Genomic DNA, 13010 nt, shown 5'->3' on the forward strand with positions numbered 1-13010 from the left:
CGGCGAGCAGCTCTGGTTCCCGAAAACTGGCCCTTGTAGATTCGCCCTCTGCTTCTGGAAACCTTGGCCTGGTAAACCTCCGGGTCCGCTGAACCTCTGGTGGGACCTGTAGTTGCAGGAGCGTCCCGCAGGCTTTGTAACTTTCCCCGGAATGAAATAAATAAATAAAGACCGTAAATGCTGAGATAGCGGGCCCCGCGATATTTTTCGCTCTCTGTAATCAGCCACAAAAAGAGGAGGCAGGGGAGGGGAGTAAAAAGTCGTGATCTGGCCCGGAAGGGGCTCCAGGAAAACTTCGTCTGGGCGACAGCAGCACCCTCTGCGCCTAACCTAGTGAGCTTTTCTCGGCTGGCATTTTGTCTCCCATAGCGAAAACTGCAGGAGAGCGGAGTGGAGTTTCCGGAGAGAAAGGCTCAGGCTGGCGTCCCGGGCGGGCCAGTCTCCTTGGCGAGCCTCTGGGTCTTCCTACCCTCCTTCGCCACCCGTCCCCCTCCCTTTTGCAGGGGGCGGGCGGGAGGCAGCCGAGGTAGGATGTGCGTGCGCACGCGCTCACGCAAATACGGCTGAGGAGTTCTGTTCCTCGGGCATTTTCCGAGGAAGTCTGGAGCAATTAGGCTCAGTCCGGGGAGAGCCAGCGAGAGAGCGGGCGGCGCAGCCGGCGCGTCTCGGCTGCCTCGCAGGGAAGGAGGGGGCGGCCGGCCGCCCGGCGGCGACCCCGGGCCCCGGCCGCCACCATGGGCTTCGAGCTGGACCGCTTCGACGGCGACGTGGACCCGGACCTGAAGTGCGCGTTGTGCCACAAGGTCCTGGAGGACCCGCTGACCACGCCGTGTGGCCACGTCTTTTGCGCCGGCTGCGTGCTGCCCTGGGTGGTGCAGGAGGGCAGCTGCCCGGCGCGCTGCCGCGGTCGCCTCTCGGCCAAGGAGCTCAACCACGTCCTGCCGCTCAAGCGCCTCATCCTCAAGCTCGACATCAAGTGCGCGCATGCGGCGCGCGGCTGCGGCCGGGTGGTCAAGCTGCAACAGCTGCCCGAGCACCTCGAGCGCTGCGACTTCGCGCCCGCTCGCTGCCGCCACGCGGGCTGCGGCCAGGTGCTGCTGCGGCGCGACGTGGAGGCGCACATGCGCGACGCGTGCGACGCGCGGCCGGTGGGCCGCTGCCAGGAGGGCTGCGGGCTGCCCCTGACGCACGGCGAGCAGCGCGCCGGCGGCCACTGCTGCGCGCGGGCCCTGCGGGCGCACAACGGCGCACTGCAGGCCCGCCTGGGCGCGCTGCACAAGGCGCTCAAGAAGGAGGCGCTGCGCGCGGGCAAGCGCGAGAAGTCGCTGGTGGCACAGCTGGCCGCCGCCCAGCTGGAGCTGCAGATGACCGCTCTGCGCTACCAGAAGAAGTTCACCGAGTACAGCGCACGCCTCGACTCGCTCAGCCGCTGCGTGGCCACGCCACCCGGCGGCAAGGTAGGCACCCGCCGCCCGCCCCGACCCCCTGCCGGGCTCCTGGGTCCCCGGGGCGCCTCCCAGTCCCTTTGGGCACTGAGGTCCCGGGAGCTGCCCGGGAGCATCTCTGCCTCCCTCTTCCGACACTGCTTGCCAGATAGATCACCGTGAGCAAGGTCGGGGAATCGGTCTAAACTTGGGAACTGTGGTCCTTTGACAGATTAGACTCAGGGTAAAGTATAGCTCCAGCAGCTTCAGGGGTTCTAGAAAGACTCAAAGGAATCCGCGACCAGCGCAGAGTAAGAATGAGTGTGGCTCCGGAGTCAGAAGTGTGCAAAGGCTGTGCTGCAGACCAGCTGGGTGATCTTGGGGAAGTCGCTTAGCCTCTTTGGAGGTTGGGAAACATGGCTCCTGTACACGTGACCCACCGGATAAGATACTGACACAGGCGTGAGCTATATCCATGCACCCTCAGGAGCTCCAGAAAGAATAAAAGGAGCCCACAGCCCGTGTAGATTAAGTTAAGAAGGCTGCCAGAGAGGCCTCTGGAGTAATAGCTGGATTCCGACGTGGGCTTTGCTGCCAACTAGCCGGCTGACCTTGAGCTAGCAGCTCACGCTCCCTCAAGTTGGAAAGTGTGGCCCTAGAGATGTGACACGGGGGGTGAAACACAGGCCCCTTCTGTAGTATTCCTCCAGGGATTGAAAGAATTCCAGAAAGCAGTAAAGGGACCACCACCAAATACAAAGTAATAATTGACGGTGAGGCCTCTGGAATTAGAACTGTTCTCGAATCTGGGCTCTTGGTTAAACAGCTGAGTCATGTTGTGGCTTAACCTCCAGGTGCCTCCATTTCCCTAAATGTAAAATAGCTCGTTTACCCCCTTCAGGGAGAGAACATGTGAAAAGGATCTAGCACGGTGCCTGGTGGAAAGTCAACGCTCAGCAAGTATCCCCTGCACTTATCTTTAACCTCCTCCCCTTGTAAGCCATCCCCTTGTGCTGGGAGTTGGTGAAATTATAACGGCCACCACTACTGGAGGCTTGCTTTGCTCCAGGCCCCGTTCTAAGCACTTCTGCTTCTCAGCTGTTTCCTTTGTAATCAAGTAAGGGAGGCACGTTGCTTCTCGTTCTGTAGGTGAGGAAAGCTCAGGACCAGTGAGACGCGGTCAGATGCCTGAGTCACAGCTTCTAGGTGCCAGAATTGGTTTCTGAACCCACAGGTGACCAAGTTCGCGAGCACTATCGTGTTGCCTCCCAGTGTAACCACAGGTGCCATTTACTGAGGGTTTATTATGTACCAGAGACTGTGGCAAAGCACTTCGGAGGCATTCTGTATTTAATCCTCTGAGATGAGAAAGCAGGCTCAGGTCATAGAACTCGTTCAGAGCTGGCATTCAGGTTCTACCTCAGTTGTCCACCTTGGGGTGTTCTGACATTTTGGGCCCCAAAATTCTTTGTTATGGGAGGCTGTCCCGTGCATTGTCAAAAAAAAAAAATATATATATATTTTGGTGTTGGGGGTAGGAGTTTTTATTAATTAATTAATTTTTGCTGTGTTGCATCTTCGTTTCCGTGTGAGGGCTTTCTCTAGTTGTGGCAGGCGGGGGCCACTCTTCATCGTGGTGTGCGGGCCTCTCGCTATCGCGGCCTCTCTTGTTGCGGAGCACAGGCTCCAGACACGCAGGCTCAGTAGTTGTGGCTCACGGGCCTAGTTGCTCCGCGGCATGTGGGATCCTCCCAGACCAGGGCTCGAACCCGTGTCCCCTGCATTAGCAGGCAGATTCTCAGCCACTGCGCCTCCAGAGAAGCTCGCATTGTTAAATGTTGAGCGGCATCCCTAGCCTCTACCCACTGGATACCAGTAGCACCGCCCCCTGCCCAGTGGTGACAACCAGAAATGTCTCCATGTGTCGTCACCTGTACTCTGAGTGGGGCACAGTCACAAGATGAGAACCAAGATTTCCCTGACTGCAAAGGCCACATTTTCACCAGCTGGGGAGGGACGTGGGCCATTGCCGCTGCCATTCTGGGGAATGTATTTGCCTGAGGGGCCCCCAGGGGCCTGTGTCTGCTTGTGTGCTTTGCCTCTCCCTGCCCTCTCCCAGCCCCCTCTTCCACAGCGCACACCCGGTCTGCCAGTTTTCCGACTCCCCCCTCCCCACCTCCACCCCATCCTGGCCCCTGGCCTGTCTGTCAGCAGCAGCCTCAGCAGCTGGCCGGCTCTGGGCGAAGGGCAAATATTTACAGCTCTGAGGCTCACCCAGGACCGCACAGGCGTACAAAAGACTGGCGTGAGCTTGCGAGTCACCAAAGCAAGGGGCAAAGCTGGGTCTTCAAGCAGGCGCCGGGTTTGGGGTGAAGGAGTTTCCGGAGTTTCTCCTGTTTATGCTGTCATCTGGACTTCCTGCATAGTTTTAAGTGATGCTTATTTATAAATAAGCCATTCACTCCCCCAGAGTTTATACATCATTCATTGTGAAGCTAGTTTATTATTTCTTCTTGCCTTTCTGTTTTCTTTCTGGAGTGTTTGGGTAAACTCCGTCTCGGAATCAAAAATATGATACTTGAATCAAAACTGTGCAAGTTTTTGAAGCTCTGTTGGGTGAGTCAGTTGGCTCATCAGGGCATTAAGCTTAGGGACAAGATGTTGCTTTTTGAGCTTACAGAGAGAGTTTCCTTCTGGAGTTGGAGCGCTGCTTGGGACTTTTATGGACCTCATTGCTGGGCCTGAGGACAGCCAAGAATGGCCTGGCCTGAAAGCTGCACTAGTTCATTTTTCTGGCCTCTGACCCTGGCTGGTCCCAGCTCAGGCCTTAGGGGGAAGCTCGCTCCTTTTGCCTTTTGGTTAACCCTCAGTGGCCCTTGTGGAAAGCTTCTGCTTTCCAGCGCCTGCCAGACGGACCCCTCCCACTGCAAGCTTGTTTAAGAACTTGTTTATTTCATTGGCCAGACTCTCTGCTCCTGCTGGGTACTGTTTATTCTCTTCTAAAAAGCAGAAGGATTTATATTGCTTGGAAACTCGCATGCACAACACTTTTATTATTTTTTTTAAAAGTCCTATCATTTACCTCTCTGTTACAAGCTGAAGTAGATAAGAAAGACTCAGAAGATTTTTCCATACCCTTTCCTCAAGGCCTAGAACTTGTTCCATAAAATGATCTGGCATTATTTAAATAATATAAGGTTTCGGACTTTTGATACCAGCTGAGCATTTAGGGTTTGGACCTACTTAGGCATTGTTTCTCCTGCCCTACAAGGTGAGCTGGAACAGGTCTTCGCAAACCTTCAGATGATTGGGATCACCTGGAAAGCTTGTTAAATCGCACATTCTTACCCTTAGCAATTCTGATCCATCAGGGCTGGTATGGGGCGTGAGGTTCTGCATTTCTAACAAGCTACCAGTTCATGCTGGGCCACCTATCACATTTTAGGTAGCTACTCAGCTAAGCAAGGAGTGTGGGCTCAAGTACAGATACAGGTCAACACATGTTGGTCTTCACACAGTTATGATTTTACTGATCATCGTCTCAACACCCCTTCCTGAACTTTTTTTTTTTTTTTTGCGGTACACGGGCCTCTCACTGCTGTGGCCTCTCCCGTTGCAGAGCACAGGCTCCGGACGCGCAGGCTCAGCGGCCATGGCTCACGGGCCCAGCCGCTCTGTGGCACACGTGGGATCCTCCCGGACCAGGGCACGAACCCGCGTCCCCTGCATCGGCAGGCGGACTCTCAACCACTGCGCCACCAGGGAAGCCCCCTGAACGTTTTTTGAAAGACCAGGGTGAAGTTCTAAAACCCAGACTGCCTAGCAGTTATATGATAGGTAACATGGTCCAGAAAGCCTTCTGGAACCAGTGTGAAGTCTCATCTGGGCTACAGCAGACTTGGTGATGCTATGCTTGAGGATGTTAAAGAGTTGGGCTCCCAGCCTCAGTTTCCTACCCTGACTTGTCCACCTGATTCTAAGAACAAAGGCATTCCACAGCAAAAAACTTGTTTGGCTTTCTGGGAAAGAGAAAGTTCTGGGTGTAACTTGCCTTGGAATTGTTGAGAAACTTGCGACCCAGCCTTGATAGCTTCTGCTCTTTTAGCCCTACTTCCAGTCTGTCATTAAATCAGGTGGATTATACCTCCTAAACACTTCTTGAATCTGTTCATTGCTCTCCAGTCCCATCAGATGATGACCTTGGTCCAAACCAGGGTTTCCTGACCTCAGCACTATTAGAATCTTGGGGTGAGTAATTCTTGGTTGTGGGGAAGGTAGTGTGTGCGTTATGGGATGTGTAGCGGCATCCCTGGCCTCTACCTACTAGGTGTCAGAAGCATGTCTCACGTGGTGACAGTTACAGATAGCTCCAGACACTGCCCTTGTTCCCTGTGGGACAAAAATCATCCTTGGTCTCAACCGCCATAATCTCTTGCCTAGATCACAGCTGCTCCCTCTATGTATTTTCCTGCTCCCCTCCAGTTACCTCGAGCTGGGAATTATTTCTTAGAAATGTAAATCTGATGTCACTCTTCTTTCAACCCTGCTCTGCCTTGAGTTCCTCTTGGGTGGATATAAGGCCAAGCACACTCTGGGTCCTGCTGGCCTCCACCTGCCTGTACTCTTCTCCCCTTTAGTCTCTCTTCCCAGGTTCACTGGCTTCTGGCAGGTCCGTGAATATGTCCCTGAGCTCCTTCTTGCCCCTGGGCCTTTGCACTTGCTCTTTTTTCTCCTTGGAATAGTCTTTCCAGTTGCTCATTGTTAGGTAACTGGCAAGTTTTCCAACTCTCCCCTTCTAGCCCCTGCCTTTCTGTCAGCACTTAGGGTTTGCTCCTGACTAGATAACCTTTCTATCCTTCCCATCCCAGCTCAAGCATCACTGCCTGTGGGAAGCCCTCTCTGACCTCACAGACTAGGTCTGGTGCCCTGAGACTCTCACCTTGGTGCTCTGCCTGCATGGCCTTCATCACAGCTGTAAGTGAATAATGGGAAGAGCTGTTCATTGTCTGTGAAGGACAATAAAGGAAGGACCATGTGTGTGTTCTTCAGGGCTGCGTATCCCGGCACCAGTTCGATTACCGTGTACCCTGTGAACTCTCGATATGTCTTTGTTCAGTGAATAAATTCAAGATCCAAGGGGCTGTCTTGTCAGCCCTCGAAACTTTTCAGATTGCTAACCAAGAGTGAGCTTGTTAGCGCACTCTTAAAAAAGAACGAGTTTTTCCGTGACCTGCAAGTTAACAAAATTGTTTCCAGGCTTGTGGGAGGTATGCTTTTGTTTCCCCAGATCCATTTGTGTAAACTCCCAAATCCCAGAAACGATTTTGTCCATTTCAGAACTCCTGGAGATAAGTGAATCTAATAGACAATTGTATGAAAAGGTGTTCCAGATGTCCACACAGTTGGAAATGTATCTATTAGAATGTTCATAGTTCAGTGTCTTTTCTGTTTCTGAAAAGTGTCAGCAAGTGGCCATTCCATGGTGTATCTTACAGAACAGCCCAGTTCAGCTAAAGGAATTGTGGGTTGTTGTGTCCATTTCATTTCAGTGATTTATAAAGAAAATTAGGATTTGGCTTACAAATACGTTACCCAGCTACACTGGCTTGAATGATCATAACTGAATAATTTGAATTGGGAACTCTGTTGCCGTTTATCTGTAAGTGATTCTTTCTGAGTTCACAGATGATGTTTGCTCTTCTGTAAAAATACTCGATGTGAGAGAATCTATTTATAAGGTGGTTTTGTGTTGGCTGTAGACTAAGGAGCTTAAAAGGAAAGGAAGTAACATTCAGTGAGTTTAACTGGGTGCCGTGCACTTAGGGTACATTGTGTATGTACACACATTAGCTTCCCCATCTCATTCATTTGGTAGACCCCTTTTGGTAAGAGAGGAGGATTGTAAAACATTATCAAACAGCTAGGTTAAGGCCAGAAGTTACACAGATTCTAAGTGTAGAGCTGAGATTTGAACTCAGCACCCGACTCCAGGCTGTTACCAAAATAAGAACAGTATTTTCTCCTGAGGCAGAGTCCCCTCCAAAGTGTCCTACAGGGTTTCCAAAGGACTGTTACTGCACGTGCAAGCACTGTGCGGGTTAGAGATGTGGGTGCATCTTCAGGAAGACTCTGTGAGGTTAGTACCCACAGCCCATTACCCTTCGTATTACAGATGGAAAAAGAGAGCCTCCAAAGATTAAACAGCTTTCCCAGCATCATTTTCTGCCTCCGTTTAGTTGGTCTGATGGCTTCTGGTCCATGGTGATGAGGTGTGTCCACCCCACGCTGTAATTCTTGTTTTCAGAGTTCTGAAAGTATACATGCAGTATAAAACGAAACAGGTTCTGCTTGTAAAAGAGAGTTAGAGGAAGAAAGAGAGGAAGGAAGGAAGGAAGGAAAGGAAAGAAGGAAGGGAGGGAAAGGGAAAGGGAAAGGGAAGAAAAAGAAGAGAAAAGAGGTGGTGTCCTGGATGGAATCACGCCTCATCTCCTTAATTTCGAACCTAGTAAGTTAAAGAGTGGTTGATGGTAGGAAGTAAATGAAATGCTTCCAAATGTGTTCTTTCAGTCCAGCTCCTCACATGCTTACACACTGCGTTTCAGGCGCTGCGATAGGCACCGCTGGGTGCAAAGGGGAACTTGAGCGGCTTTCACCCCTGGATCAGTCAGACACCCACTTGTGCCTTTGAAAACAACACGTCTTGCTGTTCTTTGCTCAGCGAAGCCTTTTAGCCGCGGGTCACCTCTGTCCCCCCAGACTAATGGTGTTCTAATAAGCCTGTTACAATAAGAAAGGGAAGTGGTGTAACATAATGATTACCCTTGTAAAGAAATAACTAACAGATGGACCCGAGCGTCCATCTTTCTCCCCTATCCCGTATGTCTGTTTACAGGGAGCCTAAGGGGTGGAGCCGCGTGCAGCCTGTGTGCACGTGGGCCCTGCAGCAGCCCCTTCTCCAGGAGGGGTGGTTGGATGACCTTTCACCCTGGCAGAGGGGGACGGGTGTGCAGAAATGATTCCTGGGCAGAGGGGTCAGCCCTAGAATTTTGCTGGAAGCTGTTTTCAGGTGCCCTCTGTCTTTGCTGCACGTGGATCGGGAAGGGGGTGAAGCCGCTTTAAGGTTGTGGGTCAGGGTTGGATGTGTCACCAGCAGCAGCTCCAGGGTACCCTGGACTGAGCTGTCCTGTGATGAGTATCAGACCCTGGAGTTGGTGACAGCCGGGCTCCTGTGCTCCTTCTGCCTTGTTGTTGAGCGTCTCTGGGAGGATCTTCTAACCTCCTCTAAGCCTTAATTGCCTCATCTCCAAAATGGGGTAATGCTGATAGGACTGGCATTAGGGTTAGGTGATGAACGCTATGTGCACAGTAAGGCTGACCAAGCATTTGTTAAACATTTATTAAGTGAATGTTTCTTCAGTACCTATAGGTTTAGGGATGTTCTTCAAGTAAATCACTGAGGAAACATTAGAAATTGGAGATGGTTTAATAAAGAAGGAAGGGGATTTTTACTCGAAGGATTACAGGCTCGTTGCAAGCCATGGAATGCCCTTGGGTGACCAGAATCTCTGCCTTTCTCCTCTCTGACTGCTTGTCAGCGCTGGAAACTTTGTGAGAGAGGGATATTCAAGTCAAGTTCACTGCATCTGGGTAGCAGCTCTGAGCTAAGGTGTAAAGGAGGAGGCCAAAGGCGCGAATAAGATGAGGTTACTGTGTGTTTACTTGAATTTATAGTCGTCCAACTGCAGTTAACAAAGGTAAAGAGGGATGGGCCAGGCCAAGCTCCCACCTTCCTGTAAGTGACAAGGTAGGACTTCGCAGCTGGGTTGCCTTTGCTTTGTTGCCGATTTGGACAAGAAAATGCTCCAGGTTGGGCAGTTGGATGATCCTATTTCAGAAACTGAAATCACCTTGTAGTCCGTCAAGTGGAAATGTGAAAATGCTGCCGCACCTTGATTCGGTTTGTTCTTGTCCGTGTGTCGGTGAAAGCGTAGCTTGTGGGCGTTCACCAGAAAAGCAGATGAGCGGATGATAGAAATGAGAGATACAGACTTGAAATCAAACTCATGGAGATAGAGAAGTAGACTGAGGGATTTCTTAGGTTATCTAAATACAGCAGCAGCTTTAAATATGTGTATATTCTTGGCCTAGGGCAGCGCTGACAATCTTAATGTCTTAGGTTATTTTTCAGAAACATCTTTGGCTGTGGGTGAATATATCCCGTTCTGTAGATATTATAGCTCCATAAACGCTATACCTTTGCTCCTTTCTGCCAGTTTCCCTTGCCCTTTGTCTCTTTTCATCCTCTCTGCACCTATTCTGGTGACAGATCAACACCGCCAATACTTCAGTGGACTGTCTCCTCCGTTTCCAATTCATTTTCAAGAGTCATTCCCACGACTGCCTTCAGTCTTGGACTTGAACAGTTTCCCCCTTCTGTTCTTCCTCCAAGAATCCCTTCTTTTAGAACTGAAGTTGGAATGACAGGGAGGGCTTGGTCCAAGCTGCTTCCTCATTAAAAACATAGTTTGACCGACGAAGAGGACAGAAACATCTTGGTGCGGGGAGAGAAGGCATCCCCATTCTCTTTAGGACAGAATTTCTGGCAGCCATCTCTGCCGCCCGGTCCCCCCAGCCCCGCCCCTCCACATTTTTGCGCTCTCTTGTCACTAGTCAACAGACAGAGCTGTTTCCCAGCTGTGCGAGTCTCTGGGAGCTTTGCATAATCTGAGGCTGAGAGGTGTTGTGTCACCCCAGATACACAGACTAGTGGTCAGTCAATTACAGTTCTCACAACCCGCCGGGCAGCTTTCCAGTCTAGCCCGTTCTCGGCTACAAGTCCCACAACAGCAGTAATCAAGGAACACCCGTCACTGGGCGGAAAGGAGTTTTTAGAAAGAATCCACACTGACAGCGGCACGATGGACTTTGGGGGCTGCCACACCGCTTAGGAGGTGGCTGGCGTCCAAGCTTCTGAGGCTGGATTGTTTGGAGAACAGTGACAGAGTGATGCTGAAAGGAAGAGGGACTCTACCATAGAAGACAGTTTGCATTCTTGGACTTAAAAGAAAAGCAGCCACCATGAGGTGTCTTTTTGACAAAGTACATTTGAGTTCTGCTTTTTCGCTGTGGCTATTATCCCCCCCCCCCAAAATTCTTGTCCAGTTAGACCCTGAATGGAGCAGATTACAAATTGGGTGATTTTAACACTGATCGGTAGTTGATTTTAACACTGATCGGTAGTTACACGTTTGAATATGATAGCCAAGCTTATTTTCAGCAGAATCTAGTGTATGTTCCTGAACTTGGAGCTTCTCTTTCTGCTTGTAACTTACTGGCTGTGGATGGCTCATGCCACACCCGCTTCTCCAGGGTTACTCTATCTCTGCCCTTTCTCAATCCTAAAGACCTAAGCATCTCCCAGGGACACCCTACACTTCCCTAGGGGCCTGACTGTCCACTAGGTTTGGATTCTGGGGTAGAGACAGGATGCTGAGCATCTGTTAGAGCTTCGTGGCCCTTCTCCCAAGGAGGCAGTGCTGGCACTGGACTCCAGGATATGAAGGCATCTTCCTTCTCCATCCCCCACCCCGGGCTTTTGGTGAGAGCGCCTCTCCCTCCTGAGTCCTGGCTCCGGAAGGGAAGAGACCCTGCCATTCAGGAAGAGGGTGGCTCTGGGAAAAGCTATCTCATTTCCAGTTTTGTGGTTTCTTTCGTTTTCTTTTTGTTTTCTTCCCAGCCCATCAAGACTCACTCATCCGATAGAACTGGGAGGTGTCCAGGTGTCTCAGCAAATACCTGGGTATCCTGTGCCCCACACTCCTCCCTCCACTGTCCGTATCCAAGCCCGCACTTCCTTGGACTGGATGTTTCTCCTGTCCTGTTGCGAGCCACCATCTGTTCCCCCGCCCCCTTTGCTCCCAGGGCCATCTCCCTCCGGGCCTGGGGTGTCCTGTGTCCGATTTCCCCTCCTCGAGCCTCACAGCCGTCTGAGCAGCACCCTTTGCCCGTGCCACCTCCATGCCCCCGAAGGTCCACGCTGAGCTGCTCCCCTCGTGTTCTTTATCATGTCTCTCTCCCACTACCTCCAGGATAAAATCTGTCTCCTGGCACTTGTGCAGTCCTCCAAGAATGTGCTGCTCTTTTTCCAGACTTGGGGAAAGGAGGAACGTGCACGTGGATGTAATAGCTCCCATCAGATGGCCAGATGTTGGGATGAATGTACAACTGTCTTTATTTCCTTAACTTCAGGCCTCAGCTCTCCCAAACTTACTGTAGACTAAGTTAACTTAGGATTAGACATTCCTCATTTCCAGATTTTTGTAGCAGAGTCATTTATGTGGTTAAACAGCACCATGGCCTCATTGCTGAGATGTGCTAGTGTCCGACCCACCCTGTGCTCTGCTTGTGTTTGGAACCCTTGCTATTGGCCAGGCCTTGTACGGGGGCACTAGGCAGTGATAGTCTATCTCATTCATGTTTCAAGAAGAAACCATTATTATCCTCATTCTAAGAATGAGGAAACTCAACTCAGCTTCTGACTGTGAAGTCCAAGATCTTAACCATCACCCTGTTCCTGTCAAAGGTATAGTATTCTTATGACACCCTTCAGGGTATAATAGATACTCTAATCTTTGCCACTGTTATTGCATAGTCCAAAGAAGCCTTGCTTAAAACTCTAATTACAAAGCTAATCAGATGTCTAATCCTTCATGACGTTTTAATGTGAAAGCCGTGTCTTTTGAGGCAAAGGAGTTTAGGGTAGGGTGCACATGTTTACCAGCCCAGGAGGGACAGCATGGGTGCTGGAGTCCTGTGGACCTGGGTTCCAACCCTGCCCCCCCCCTTGGACCCACGTGATCTTCAGCAAGTGTATGCCTTTCTCGAGCCTCAGTTTCTCAGGTGTAGAGCATTGATGTAATACGTGCCTCCCAAGGCTGATGCTGCGGTTGTTCAGTTGTTTTTGTGAAACAGAGCTCTCTTTTTTTTTAATTGGTATATATATTTTTTAAAATTTTATTTATTTATTTTTTGGCCGTGTTGGTTCTTCGTTGCTGCACGTGGGCTTTCTCTAATTGCGGCGTGCAGGAGCTACTCTTCGTTGCGGTGCGCAGGCTTCTCATTGCAGTGGCTTCTCTTGTGGAGCACGGGCTCTAGGTGCGCGGGCTTCAGTAGTTGCGGCACTCAGGCTTCAGTAGTTGTGGCTTATGGGCTCTAGAGCGCAGGCTCAGTAGTTGTGGTGCATGGGCTTAGTTGCTCCATGACAGGTGGGATCTTCTCGGACCAGGGCTCGAACACACTTCCCCTGTATTACTGGCAGGCGGATTCTCAACTACTGCGCCACCAGGGAAGTCCTCGTTCCCTTCTTTTACTATACCAAGCCACTGAGGAAGTTTCAAAGCATGGGTTCTGATAAACGACCAAAACAGAGCAATATAGGTTAAATTTTCCTTTGGATGAACAGTGTCACTTATTAACATAATGTCTGTGAGCAGCCGGGAACGCAGTATTGATGAGAGCCTTTGTCCTTATTCCACTTGTACATGTCTTCACTCAGTGCGATATAATTGAATGAGACTCGTTTAAATG

General features: G+C 50.9%; 1 protein-coding gene across 2 annotated transcripts in view; it reads left to right on the forward strand.

Moving 5' to 3' along the window:
* The first annotated feature begins 639 nt into the window (after positions 1 to 639).
* Positions 640 to 13010, forward strand: part of PDZRN3 (PDZ domain containing ring finger 3) — a 247234-nt gene continuing 234863 nt past the window's right edge. The window contains exon 1 of one of the 2 annotated variants that reach the window (XM_030867737.2): positions 640 to 1457. In XM_030867737.2, coding sequence (XP_030723597.2) covers positions 735 to 1457 — 723 coding nt within the window. In that variant the 5' untranslated portion in view covers positions 640 to 734. The remainder of the gene's footprint in view (positions 1458 to 13010) is intronic. The other variant, XM_060308000.1, reaches the window with a different exon arrangement.

This window comes from Globicephala melas, chromosome 11 (assembly GCF_963455315.2).
Source record: "Globicephala melas chromosome 11, mGloMel1.2, whole genome shotgun sequence".
NCBI lineage: Eukaryota > Metazoa > Chordata > Mammalia > Artiodactyla > Delphinidae > Globicephala > Globicephala melas.